The 14,257-nt window shown below is 32.3% G+C and overlaps 1 protein-coding gene across 5 annotated transcripts in view; it reads right to left on the bottom strand.

The window, feature by feature from the left end:
* LOC129745268 (protein madd-4) overlaps positions 1–14,257 on the bottom strand; it is a 797,076-nt gene that overhangs the window by 187,647 nt on the left and 595,172 nt on the right. For all 5 annotated transcript variants that reach the window (XM_055738232.1, XM_055738235.1, XM_055738233.1 and 2 more), the window contains exon 6: positions 13,761–13,938. In XM_055738232.1, coding sequence (XP_055594207.1) covers positions 13,761–13,938 — 178 coding nt within the window. The remainder of the gene's footprint in view (positions 1–13,760; positions 13,939–14,257) is intronic.

Below are 14,257 nucleotides of genomic sequence, written 5' to 3'. Positions count from 1 at the left end.
TCGTCCATCTCTTGAGCATTTGAGAGTATTTTTTGAGTATTTTTGAAGTAAAACGTTGAATAATTCAATTGAGTCCAAACCAAAAATTTCTGTAAGTGATTTTTTCAGCCTTCTGTGCTAATTAGCATCATTATGATAATTTTGAATATGATGAAACCATAGTGATCAAAGTTGCCCCGAAACATTAAATCTGGTATTGCAACAAGCATTTAGTTATAACCACAAATGTAGTTTGAATATTCTGCTATCAATGATTATGAATTATATTCCTCATCTCAGCAATATTTGAAAATACATTAAAAAAAGTGATCAATGTTCCCCCAGTTACGGTTCATTTAATAAAATTTCACTGAAAGAAGATTACGCCGTAAGAGTACGTAATGGTTTTGTTTTTCGAATTGATTTTAAGGCATAGAAATTGTATTACTTCAGTCGTCAATTATATGGATTGAGCATCGGTGAACTCATACCATGAACTTTCAACTTCTCATAAAAAAAATAACTTCATATGCATGGTGTTCTTCATACTTCTTAGATTTAAGTATCATCAAGTTAATCAAAATTAACTTCCTAAATGCCAAAAGCCGAATTTTTTAAGCTTTTCCCAGTGCATTGTACATTCCGTACCAGAATTCCCAAAGCATCAAAACTTTGAAATTGGAAGTTTTTTTTCTTGATTGAAATGAGATTTCATGAGAGCCGGAGTTTTCGTCAACATCAACTGATGGCGATATTACTGACGAAATTTCATGTTGGCCAGATATCTATCAAACATATTCCAAGAGTCGGAAACAAACAAAAGAAAGGGCTGTCGATTGCCAAGGTGAAGCTCTCAATTCAAAATAAGTTTATTTTAAACACATTCTCTCATCTGTCACTTAAGGAGACGGCAGCTAATTTTATCATAAAATGGGATGATTTCTTTAACTCTCTCCTCGTCTTTTTAGCTTTAAAGAACACTTACCAACTAACCTATGATACGGAAACACCATAAAAAAGAATCAAATAGTGGGTTATAAACTAACATAATTCTTATCTCCCAACATATCACATAACAAAAATTCCTCATTTTTGATTGAAAACAAAATTCGTCAATTTTCCATACCCGATCAGTTCTGGTGATTTTTTTGCTGTGCAAATAGGACCTAAAAAAATAACACCATGGGGATAATTTAGACAAAATTAAATTTGGTAATAATTTATTTCTCTCGGAGATGTTAATAGTCCAAAAAGGCCGTTTCAGGATCCCTTGCCCTCGACTCTTTCCCCGAAGGCATCATCGATCTCGGGAGAAAGATGGTGAGAAAGGCAAAGGGTTTTCTTCATCGTTCCTGCCTCGTTCTAGCCTTGCAAAGACGACAACATGATACCAACACCAGCCCCAAAGTTTCTGGCAAGAAAATTTTGACCCAGCAGCAAGAAAGCCGGAAAAAGTCCAAAAGACTAATTTGAATATAGATTTGATTTTGTTGGCTTTTCCGCTCATGGATGAAGAAGACGAGTCCAACCGGAGACGACTGGTGAAAATGTTCCTCGTTGGCCCGGGTTTTTGGGACATTTTCTCAGTTTCTGCTTTCGGAATTGATGCATTAAGCGATTAGGATGAGAGGAAGAAAAATAACAACAACAACAACGAAGACAAATCGATGCTCAAGAAGAAAAGCCTAATCGGTGATCGTCTTGTAAATCATTTGTTTAACATATTTCTTCCGTTTATTCGCTGTCGTTTGGAAGGTTTTCCAGGGCAAACACAAACCTAATCAGATCCTCGGATAAGCAGCCATCATGAAGTGGTGATGGTTTTCATTGGCTTAACTGTTCGTGTTTTTCTTAATGGAAGGCTCCTGGAGTTGAATGATCCCTAGAAATAAATTTGAGGGTTGAAAATTGCTTAAAACTCTTCGGTGTTTTGTAGCTTAAGAAAAGTTACCAGATTGCTCGGTTTTATCCGGGTTTGCCAGGATATTCAATACAAAACTTGGGAACAGTCCGGCCCAGCCCAGTTGCTCAGATTTAATTGAAAAACGCACGGATTTTTTCCAGATTCATTCAAGTTAAACAAAAAAAAAATACAAGTTGTGTTGTTTATGCTTCCAAAACGAATTTTTTGAGCAATTTTTATAAAAATAATCATGAAAGGTTTTTTTAAAACCTAAAATACAATTCAAAATATGTAAAAAAAATTAAATGAAATTTTTTTTCAAAATTTTTTTCTCGATTTTTATTGAGTAATTTCGAGGTTCTGACAATTTTTTTAAATAAAATGCCCGGATTTTGACAAGTTTTTATATAAAATTTCCAGATTGGTCCAGCCCGGAAACGTCCTGAAAAATTCTGGCAACCTTAAGCTAAAGTGAACTTTAACATTTGGGCTTATTTTAATGTATTCTTACAAGGCATTAGGAACGGGTAAAAGGAGGGGGGTTGTTATTTTGAAGATTTTTTTCAAGTTAAATTTTCAGTTCAAGACAGGAATTTTTCGTAATTATGCCTTCCGTAGTTATGGGAAGTTACTTGATCCCAAAAGGTGTTTAAATGTGGTAGAAAATAAGCTCGCCTTGGGCGGAATGTATTCCTAACTACTCAAGGCATAAGACATTTAATTTTAAGACGTTGGATAATTTATACTAATTTTTAATCGTAAATTGAAGTTTGTAGTTAGATAGACCATCTGTTTTGAAATTCAAACCTTGAAACAAAAAATAGATTATATTTAGAACGGATTTTTGTTAAGAAGAGTAGAACCAACAGATTTCAAAATTTTAAGCTAACCATTTTAACTTCAAAATTAATTCTTCGAATACTAATTTTGCATTCGAAAAATATTCAGTAGTAACGATAGTCTACAGAATTAGCCAAAAAACTAATGCCTGAATTTTAAAGTTAATAATTACTTTGATTTAAAAAAAAAACCTCATTACAAATTTTCTGATAATTGTTAATATTTTTCAAGAAATTTATTAAACTTCAATTTTATTTTGTGTTTCTTATTCTTCTATAATATATTTATATAACTTACAAATTTCAATACATTCACCGATTTTTATTTTACTGTTTTTAAATGTGCAAATAAATTTACCTTATATCTAAAGTAAACTATTTTAATTTTTCGAGAAATTTTATTATAAGTTCTCTTTTTATTTTTTAAATCTGAATTTTTGTTTTCTGAATACGAAATCTTCATTAAATTTTAATAAAAAAAAACAGCTTTTACCTTTCATCTGTTTCAGGGCCCAATATTTTAATAAGCATCGGAAAAATATTCAGAGCTTGAAATTTTAAACTATATAATATGCATTTAAAAGTTTAGAAACGTTCCACTTGTTTTTATTATTTTAAATTATCTTGTTTGAATCGAACATAATTTTTTATTTTATCTTTTGAAAAGTAAAAAAGAAGATTACAAGCAGCAACTTTTAAGCAAAATTTCAATTAAGTGCTCTGTTTTTTTTATTATTTACACAAAACATGGAATAACATAATTTAGAATATTTTGTGAATGACTTTCCGGATATATTGTGCATTTTTGATTTTGTTATTATTTAGAGCTTAGTTGGAATTTCGAAATATAAATTTCTCGAAGCTGGACAATGAAGAAAGTTTGTGTCATTAAAGAAAACTATAGACAAAAAAGAGAAAATGTTTGAAAATTTAGCAAAATATGATTTAAAGTTCTTTTATTTATTATTTAAAAATATTTCTCACATGAAAAAATTATAGTTGAAATTATCAATTACAATATATTAATCGGTATGAATTTCAAAATGCCATACTTTCAAAGCAAGAGTAAACTCTCAATTATTTCAAGAAGAAGTTTTCCAAAATGTTTGTTATAGGTTTAATTTATCCCTAGAGCACAAAAAGATATATTTTTTTTCTGAATGGACCGTGATCATTGCTTTTACGAGTATACTAATATCTGTTAAAAAAAAACTAATGTGTATACATTCATTATCTGATCAAAAGGACTAAAATACTGTAGGGGAGAATCAGGATACTTGATCCCTGGGGATACTTGATTTCTTAGCTATATCTCGAAACTGGAATGTATTACAAAGATCAAATGTTCTAGAAAAATGTGCCAAAATAATTCAATCGTTTGAGCGTAAAATGAACTTCATAATGCCATATTTTCAAAGCAATGGAAAACTCTCAACCTTTTTCAGAAAAAGTTTTCTAAAATGTTGATTATGGGTACAATTGATCCCCTAGAGTTGAGTACAATTGATCCCCTTTCCAAACGGCATATTCTTCTTCTGAATTGATCGTTATGATTGCTGATAACGAAATTACTAATATTAATCCAAAAACTAATATTTTATCAAACAATTGTCTGAAGAAAAGAGCAAAAATAATTAACTTTCTCTTAATTATAAAAAAATAGCGCCTTTAAGTATGCAATGTTATTAGCGTTGAGACAAAGTTATAGAATTTTCTTCTTATGTCTGCTATAAGTTGTGAAATTAGACAAACATGACCAAAATAGTCAATTGACATTCTATCTTGGGGTTTTGTTTGATTTTTATACAAGGATTAGGGCTTCCTGAATAAAAGATCAAGTCTCTTTCAATAGGGGATCAAGTCTCCCCTAACTTCAGAAAAATCGCAACTTTTTTACTCCCACGAAAATGCTTCTAGCTCATCAACGGGTTCAAGTATCGTTCTAATTTTTGGAACATAGAAACTTGAAGTTACAAGCTGTCAGAAAATGTCAAAGATGGCGAGTTTTTCCAAAAAGATATGGTGAAAATAAGGAAAGGGGATCAAGTATCCCCACTCTCCCCTATATATATTGTATTTTAGCTTCCTGAAGATTTATAATAGAAACTATTTTGATAATAAGTCTAGAATCAAGCTAAAAGTAAACATTTAGTTAGTCATTCTTCATTTATTGAACTTAGTGTGGTGTCATTTTAATTTCAATTTGTTATGAAGTTAAAGCAAAAGGCTAAGCAATCTCACCACCTCTCTGAGCCATTCCAACGCACCCCTAAATTCAAAATTGGGCTCACCGACCCCTGGACAGCTCTCAACGCCCTTCTCCTGGGGTGGTAGAAACCACTTTGAAAACTACTGGTCTACATGTTCATTATCTGTTTATGAAGGAAAAAATTTATTATAATTTCGTTGATATCTGAAACTTCAGCCGAACTGAAAATAATAATGACTTAAAAAAGATGGCGTTTTTGAAAAAAAAAGATCGTTACCATCCTGGTTAAAATAATGAAATTTCACTATGTCAGCTAAACTTTTGCTTATTTTAAGATTCATTTAAAGTTAAAACCCGATTTAATACACTTGACAGTGGATTGTAGCCTTTCTTACAGCCTGTAAATTATATTTGGGTACATATAAAACAAAATGAATTATGAATTATGATTAATGAATTTCATACGCAATAAATCCAAAATGAATTTAGGAAATAAAGATTCAAAGTTTTTATTAGGATAAAAGTATTTTTATATAATCATTAATTTCATATAAATAACCTTATTTGCAACTAATTGGAGATTTTTGAATGACTAGATTCTGGAATATCATGTATGATTCCGTTTCTATGACATTATAATCTAACTCAATTTACTCCTTTTGGAGTTACAGAATATGATATCTTCAAAATGGAAGGGGTATAAAAATTAAGAATACAATTTGAAAAAAGATACCTGACCATGTATTTCTAATAATTCAACCTCTCAAGTAGAGGAAACAAATACATAAATAAAATTATTGGATAAAATTTCAATTGCTAGAGTAAAATACGATACCAAAATGTAGAAAATCGGTAGAATAAATTTTGAAAATTAATAATATTGAAAATTTTGAAAGCGTAGTATTTTTAATTTTGTTATTTTGAGATTTTTATTCTTTTTTGTTGATTTTGTCTATTTCGTTAATTTTGTTAATTTGGTCATTTTTTCCATTTTGTCAATAATGTCAATTTTATCAATTTTCATGATTTTGTCAGCATTATTAGTTAGTAAATGTTGTCAATTTAACCAATTTTCTAGATTTTGTCAATTTTGTCGATTTTAACAATTTTCATGATTTTGTCAACTTTTTCAAATTTGAAAATTCTGTCAATTTTTTCAAATTTGTCAATCTTGTCAATTTTGTCAGCTTTGTCAATTAAGTGCATTTTGTCGATTTTGTCATTGTCAATTTGGCCAATTTTCTCAATTTTGTCAATTTTCTTCGATTTTGACAAGTTTGTCAATTTTGTCAATTTGTCAATCTTGTCAATCTTGTCAATTTTGTCAATTTGGTCAATTGGGTCAATTTTGTAAATTTTGCCAGTCAATTTTGTCAATTTTTTAAATAAAGTGAATTATGTCGATTTTGTCTTTGTCAATTTTGTGAATTTTGACAATTTGGTCGTTTTGGTCAATTTGGTCAATTTTGTCAATTTTGTCGATTTTTGTCAGTTTTATCAATCTTGTCAATTTTGTCAATTCAGTGAATTTTTCGATTTTTTCATCGTCAATTTTGTCAACTCGGCCAATTTTCTCGATTTTGTCAATTTTATAAATATTATCAATTGTTATGATTTTTTCAGCTAAGTAAATTTTGTCAAATCAATGAATTAAGCCAAGTTTGTCAATTTGGTCGATTCGGTGAATTTGGTCAATTTGGTCAATTTTGTCGATTTTTGTCAGTTTTATCAATCTGGTCAATTTTATCAATTTAGTGAATTTTTTCGATTTTGTCATCGTTAATTTAGTCATTTTTTTAAATTTTGTCAGTTTTATCAATCTTGTCAATTTTGTCGATTTAGTGAATTTTGTCGATTTTGTCATCTCTTTTGTCAATTTTGTTAATTTTGTTAATTTTTTCAATTTTGTCAATTTTGTCAATTTTGTCAATTTTGTCAATTTTGTCAATTTTGTCAATTTTGTCAATTTTGTCAATTTTGTCAATTTTGTCAATTTTGTCAATTTTGTCAATTTTGTCAATTTTGTCAATTTTGTCAGTTTTGTCTATTTTTTCAATATTGTTAATTTTGTCAGTGTTCTTACCGGGTTCGCCGACTGGTTCCAAATCACTCGTAAATCCGTTTAAATGACCAAGGTGATCACACGAACAAAATCCCTCCGAAACAGTTAACGTTTTGCCTGCAATTATGGTGGGCTTAAGTCCTGGTCAATATTCGTCTATAGATTCATGCATGCAGGCTTGTGAGGTTTTTATAAACTTTCCGAATTCACACACGACGTATTTGCCGAACTTATTCCTGATCTTTATTTATTCTAAATGCAATTACACAAATTCGCTTAAACTGATTAACAACTGATATTTTATTATAATTTCTCAGACGATTTTATTCTGTCGCGATAGACGATGGTTGATAGTTCGGAGGGCACTGAACTGCCGGTTTTATTTTTGCCTTTTCTACTACTCTTCGCGTGCTCGTTAACTTGAGCGCACTATTGTCTACTATATACTACTTCAACCTACACTACTAGAGTAGACGGGATGCTCAAAAATCTAAACTATTTTGTATAACAGTCTGAGAAGTGAGATAAACGATAACAGTCAGTTTTATCAATCTTGTCAATTCAGTGCATTTTATCTGCCAATTTTCTTGATTTTGTCAATTTTATAAATTTCATCAATTTTATGATTTTTTCAACTAAGTGAATTTTGTCAAATCAATGAATTATGTCAAGTTTGTCAATTTCGTCAATTTTGTCAAATTGGTCTATTTAGTCAATTTTTTCAATTTTGTCGATTTTGTCATTTTTGTATTTGGTCAACCTGGCGAAAATGTTTTTTTTTCTGTTTCTTCAACTTTGTCAATAATGATTATTAGCTTTTTAGCTTTATATGCATGTTCCAAAAAAAATCCCAAATGCTTCAAACTCTACTATGGAGGGCTTGGTGGCGCTACTGTTTGGTTGTCATCTTCCATTGGCTTCAGCAAGTGAAAGTTCAGATTGACCTCCAAGCCGTCATCGTTTTTCTCTAGACACCAACCCCAACAACAACAACGCAACGTTAGATCTGAAGAGAGGAAGAGAAAAGGGAACAAAAAAACAAGCCCGAGAGCTTAAAGCTCGAGAGGATTCAGTAGCATTTGTTTTATTAGATTTAATTTGCTTCCACGGGCGAAATACTCTCCTGTCGTTGCTGCTTAAGAAAAAGCTTCGTAAGCACGAACGGCATGTGAGAAGATGAGAGCAGTGATGCCACATTTAAATCGGTATTTTTGAACCCAAAAAAAATCTTTTTTCGGTATGGAAATCCGAAAAATCGGTATGAAAATCGGTATTTTATGGCGATTAAAAAATTTTCGATAGTGATTCTGAAGTCTGTTGTTTAATACTTTTTCTAATAAATGCCTAATAGTACTTTGGAATTTTGTGTATCGCCGCGCTTTAATGTGATTTAATTCATCGACGTTTTTTGGCGGATTTTGGAATCAAAAACGTTTTTACCAGTGGTCCAGACGTTTCGAGCTACTATGGCTTTCGCTCCTCTTCAGTGGACACTCAAATTATATTTTAAACAATGATTTACAATATTTAAAATCTTACAAACAAAAATCCGCCGAAAAAAGTCGGTGAATTGAATCATATTATAGAATTTTGTGTGTTCGTTTTTTTTTGTTTTTATATATTTTTATTTGATTTTAAGAGTTCTTAGAAGGTTTATACTGTTTTTTTCTTCTCTATTATAATTTTTAGAAAATTTTTACAAACTTTGGATTTTCATAATTACTGCATTGATGCCAAAAACGTGTATGAGTGCATAAAAGCAAATTTCGAGAAAAAACGCATTAAACCTGTTGTGTTTGGCAATTTTCCATACGTATTCAAATAATTTGTATTTTTCTTCCGAACATAAAGGTATGAAAATAAATTTCAAAAAATCTGAAGAAATCACTAAATTAAGTTTGAAACATGAAAAATCGTCCCGTATTATTAACTCATGGATCATTTGCTTTTATACTCTTTTGGCTCTGTGGGCCCTAATTTTGAAAAAATCACATATTGAAAAGTTTTTGTGGAATTCTCTTTTTAAAAAAATCATGAAGCCTCTTTGTAATATTCTCAATCATTAAATTTCTTCATGTTATTGATTAACACATGATTCCTTGTTGGTGTAATCCTTATAGAGTGTTCTTTACAATTTTTTTTTGTTTTCAAAATTCTGAAAACTCATACATACTCAACATCATTAGAGTAATTTCCGCTGGTTATCTTGGCGCAATTATAAATATCATAGAATATTTTGTAGAAAACGACAATTTTCCAACATTCTCAAAGGAAAAATTACCTCCAAATTCCAACGGATAGTTAAAACTTTATTCGTGTTGTAGACTTATCTTTAAACTTTCGACTATCAAAAACAAAATTTCTTTCCTTTAAAATTTGAGAGTTTCAATTGAAATATTGAAAAACGTGCACTTATCATAAAAGCTTCAAATGTTTCTTACTGAGCTAACGCCAAATAATATAATAAGGTCCTCTTCAATTGAACAGAAATCCAATATTTTCGGTAGTCTCGCTTACACTGAAACATATTTTACATTTTGTATCAAAATCTCAAAAATCGGTATGAAATCGGTATGTTTTGCCAAAAATCGGTATTCGGTATATACCGATTCTTGGATAAAAATTTGCTCAAAAATCGGTATGAATACCGAAAAATCGGTAGGTGTGGCATCTATGGATGAGAGGACATACATCGTCCGCGTACCCGTGTTTTTTTCCCCTTCTCAGAGCAATCTGTGCCTTAATATAATGTTGGGCGAAGTTACTATCGCTTCCGTACCATGCAGTGTGGGCATGACGTACTCATCAACGACTTCATCAATTTCGGGGTCGTACCCCTTGGTGAAAACCATTTTTAAGTTTCATAATTCGGGGCTTCGATTCCGAAATTTTTTAAATGGATCGGTTTCAAACTGAACCATAAAAATGAAAAAAATATAACCATCAGCCGGGAAAATTTTAACTGTCTTCTTCCTCCCATACGGTTTCTGTCAGGATGACATCAAAACCTGAGTGGGAGTGAATTCTGTCTTTTCTCCCTTCCACACATCGACAGGTCCATACTTTTAGATAGCAAGCGCGTATCTATGACGTCACGTATAATTTGACGTCATATATACGATAATCTTGATTTTAGTGATTGCTGATTGTGGCTAGCCAGCCATATTGACACGTTTTTTGGAGTGATGATTTGATGATAATGACTATGAAAATTTATTTTTCAAACTATTTTGTTTTTTTTTCATTCTTTTATACATTGATACATGGAAAAAATCAAATTTTTTAAGACAAAAATCATTGTTATTGTACTTCCCAGTTTCGCAAAAACATGTGGACGATGTTTACAAAAAATCACACCAGCACAAACAAATACACTGACATCGTCTGAACTCGTCGAGCTGATTCGATAGGTACCTATAAAGGTATATCTAAGACCCATAATTAAGGATCTCCCAAATCGACCGATAACTATACCTTTCTGTAAGAAAGGCAATAAAAGGTTTAGGCCCGCTTATCTTTGTGCTTTTTGTAAATGACTTGGCAACCTGTCTTAAGTCGTCTAAGCTTCTATATGCTGATGACCTGAAATTCTACAGAGTAATCGATTCAATTGTGGATTGCACAGCGCTTCAAGAGGATATAGAAAGGTTATTGCTCTGGTGTGAAACAAATGGAATGAAAGTGAATGCTGAAAAGTGTAAATGCATAAGCTTTTTTAGAACCAGAGCTTCAGTTACCTTCGACTACTCGTTCCGCGACACTACACTAGAAAGAACAACCGTGATAAAAGATCTTGGAGTAACATTCGATCAAAAACTCTCTTTCGCTCAGCATATGGCAACAACTACAGCAAAGGCTTTCGCTTTGTTCGGTTTCCTGCGCAGAAATACTTCGAGTTTTAAAGACCCTTATGCTCTAAAGACTGTGTTCTGCTCGCTCGTACGCAGTGTCTTGGAATACGCCGCACCAGTTTGGACACCTTATCATTCCGTTCACATAGACAGAATTGAGAGGGTCCAGAAAAGATTTCTTCGTTTCGCATTGCGTCATCTGCCTTGGCGAGATCCCGTTCGATTGCCACCGTACTCCGATAGATGTGGTCTATTATCATTGACGTCGCTGAGCCAAAGGAGAATTTATCTACAACGAATGTTTGTCTATGACATCATTACGAATGCTATTGATTGTCCGCAACTGCTTTACTCTTTGAACCTACACGCTCCAACTCGACAACTTCGTTACCAGACTCTTTTCTGGCTACCAAGAAGCAGGACAGTATTCGGCCAAAATCATCCACTCCAACGATGCTGCCAAGTGTTTAATGATGTTTCTTATTTGTTCGACTTCAATGTATCCAAAGCAAAATTTAAATGTTTGATTCGTGATGTAACCTAATTTTAAGCCAACTATATAACCTAATTTAAGATACTCATGGTCTGTATGACAACATAGTCAAAGACATCAAATAAAATAAACATAAAATGGATTAAATGAGCAGGTGTCAAATTCTTGAGTGAATTAAAGTGTCGTATGTGATTTCTTATAATATGATATTAAAATTAAACGTAAAAATTTAGAAAAGTTGTACTCAGGGTAAAAATGGACTAAAACAAAAGTCGATATATCTCAGACTTGATCCTCAATATGTGAAATTCTAAGATTGAATACTAGAATTGGTCACCCTAAAAGTTTCTTCATTATTAATTTATCACTATCGGTTGATATTGAAAAATTGAACAGAGCGACAATTTTTTTCATCAAAATTCCTTGATCCTCATGAAAAAAAAGTTAAAAATCATTGAAATTTTTTTTTATTAACTTTTCAAATAACCAGTTGTAGTCTGTAAAACCAAGCTTTTTTATTATTTCATTATGATGTCTCAATCTACCTGAATTCATATTTACAAAAAGTTTTTCAATACGGCTTCAACTCAACAAAATGAGTAATCTTTGATGCGAAACACTAATTTTTAAGGACTTTTTATCATAATGGTCCTTGTCTGGAGACCATCTAGATAAAAACTAAAATTTTAAATAGTATCTGATATCAGACATTTGGAAGATTTCAAAATGATTGTGTTAGTTAAAAATGAGTTCAGTAGTTTTGATTTTACTTCATAAACAATAATCAGGGTCTTTATGCCCCTAACTGGCTCATTGTCTTTTTTGCTGGGTGATTCTAGTTACCCTATTAAAAAATCTGAAAATGAGAAAATGTAGAACTCCTAAATTTAGGAATAGTCGAACAATTTAATGTATCTTCAACCGTTCCTTAGATATCGCTTTGAGAAAGAAGAGTTTGGTATCCGGAGAATCAGTCCAGGAGAATCAATAAGATAAATTTTAGGACTTCAGCCAATAGATCTAACATTATTTCTCACCACGTAATTGATTCTTTTATTCTTAATTCATTTCTTTTCATCAGTAATGTCGATATAAAATTCTGAAATCATTAAATAAAATAAAATAAAATATTTCAATGTTTCAAGACCAGTAGCAGATCTTATATAGATTTTTCATTTTTCCAAAGATGTACTCTCTCAAATATTCAAACAAAATCAGGTCAATCGTTCACTTAAGATTTTTTGTAGTGATGACAAAGCAAAAGAGAGAAAAAAAATTGAAGAAAACTGTACAACACATAGGACAGGGCACATTTTCTAGATCCATAATATCATCCCGCTAAGAAAACTTCTCAACCGACCGACCCCACAAAATCATTCCGCTAGACCAACGAACTCTGAGAGTTGGGCTAGGCTAAGCTCCGGATCACACAACGTCCTATTCATATTTTATGTCCTTATTTGCATCGTATATTCAAGAATTTCTCATGCTCACACATGAAACCTCCATCCAACAATAGTTTGGGAAAAGCACGAAGCAGAAAAAAAATTCACCCTGAAAAATGGCAGGCAGAAATCCCTAAACGGGAGCTGATTTTCAGTTAGTGGTTTCAGCGAAAAGAGCTACCAAAAAGTTTGATTTTTTTATGGTTACTCGAAAAGCTTGAGAAAAAGACCATAATTTTAAACGTTCTATAATATTTGGTTAGTTTTTGAATAAAGGAAAATGTTAGTTATTTTGAAAAAAATCTTAAAAATTTGATTGATCAATCCAAATCACAAGTTTTCCAACCCTGCCAATAGATTTGGGATACAAAATCTCCTGGGTCTGGGTGTGTGGAAATGTAAAAGGACACAAGCTTTTTTTGCAGCTCAGCTACTGTTAGTTGTAACCCAAGAATGAATCGAATTTCTTCCTTCAGCTCCTCATCTTCCCACTATCTTGTGCTCCAAATGTTTGAAGCCGACCCGAAAAAAGAAGATTCCTTGGTGTCCCTTTTTTGCAACCATTTTCGCCAGCTATTTAGGACCCTCTTTGACATAACCTTTCACACCCACGGTACATTTTTGCTTCCCGACACATTCTTTCCCGCTCAATTTGCACAAATTTCCCATGATACAGTAGAGTGTGGGAGGGAAAAATACTTCACATACTTTTCCACGCGAGATGTGGGAAAAGTGATTTGCCGCCAGTTGGTATCCGAAAAAAAAAATGTAACGAGTGTAGAGAGTGAAAATTTTTTTATGCGCTAATGTTATTTGAACTATTTGCGGATACTTAGGTTATGATTTGTGAGTTATTTGAGGATTCATCGAAGGGTAATAGTTTTGACAGATTTTTTTTTAACTATTGAAGAAACTAAACTCTTAAACATTTTGCTACTCTTCTACCGAAACGAAAACAAAAACACGACACCCCACTCACCTGACATTTGCCCTGGATGCACATGTCTAGGCTCCCGGGCCTACACCGGGTGCCATCCTGGACCCGATTCGAGAGCTGCACTATGACGCTAGGTTCGTCATCTCCGACGACCGGCGGGAAGGATTCACTGGCTGCGGCCGAATCCGGCATGTCCTCCAGCAGATGCTGCGGGCGGCCCCTGAAATCAGACGAATAAAAATGTTAATGTCGTTGGAGTACTAGCTTTTACTGTTCATTCAAAGGATTCATGTTTCAATGTAAATGTTACAAATTGTTTTAACGAAGAACGGACAATTAAGGCAGAAACACAATACAGCGTCGTACGTCGCGTCGCGTCGTGACAGTTTTATTTATCTTATTTAAGAAGATTTTTATGTCTATGTTCTTATTTGGTTTTAGGACATATATTTTTTTAGATTTGACGGTAAAAGGATTAAATTTTTGGAAGTCTAGTTTTCGGGTTATGAAATACTATTTAACAGTTATTCCAACTTCAG

The sequence above is a fragment of the Uranotaenia lowii genome, chromosome 2, assembly GCF_029784155.1.
Source record: "Uranotaenia lowii strain MFRU-FL chromosome 2, ASM2978415v1, whole genome shotgun sequence".
Lineage (NCBI taxonomy): Eukaryota > Metazoa > Arthropoda > Insecta > Diptera > Culicidae > Uranotaenia > Uranotaenia lowii.
Note: the sequence above shows the minus strand (reverse complement) of the source record. Positions and strands in the feature narration are given on the sequence as shown.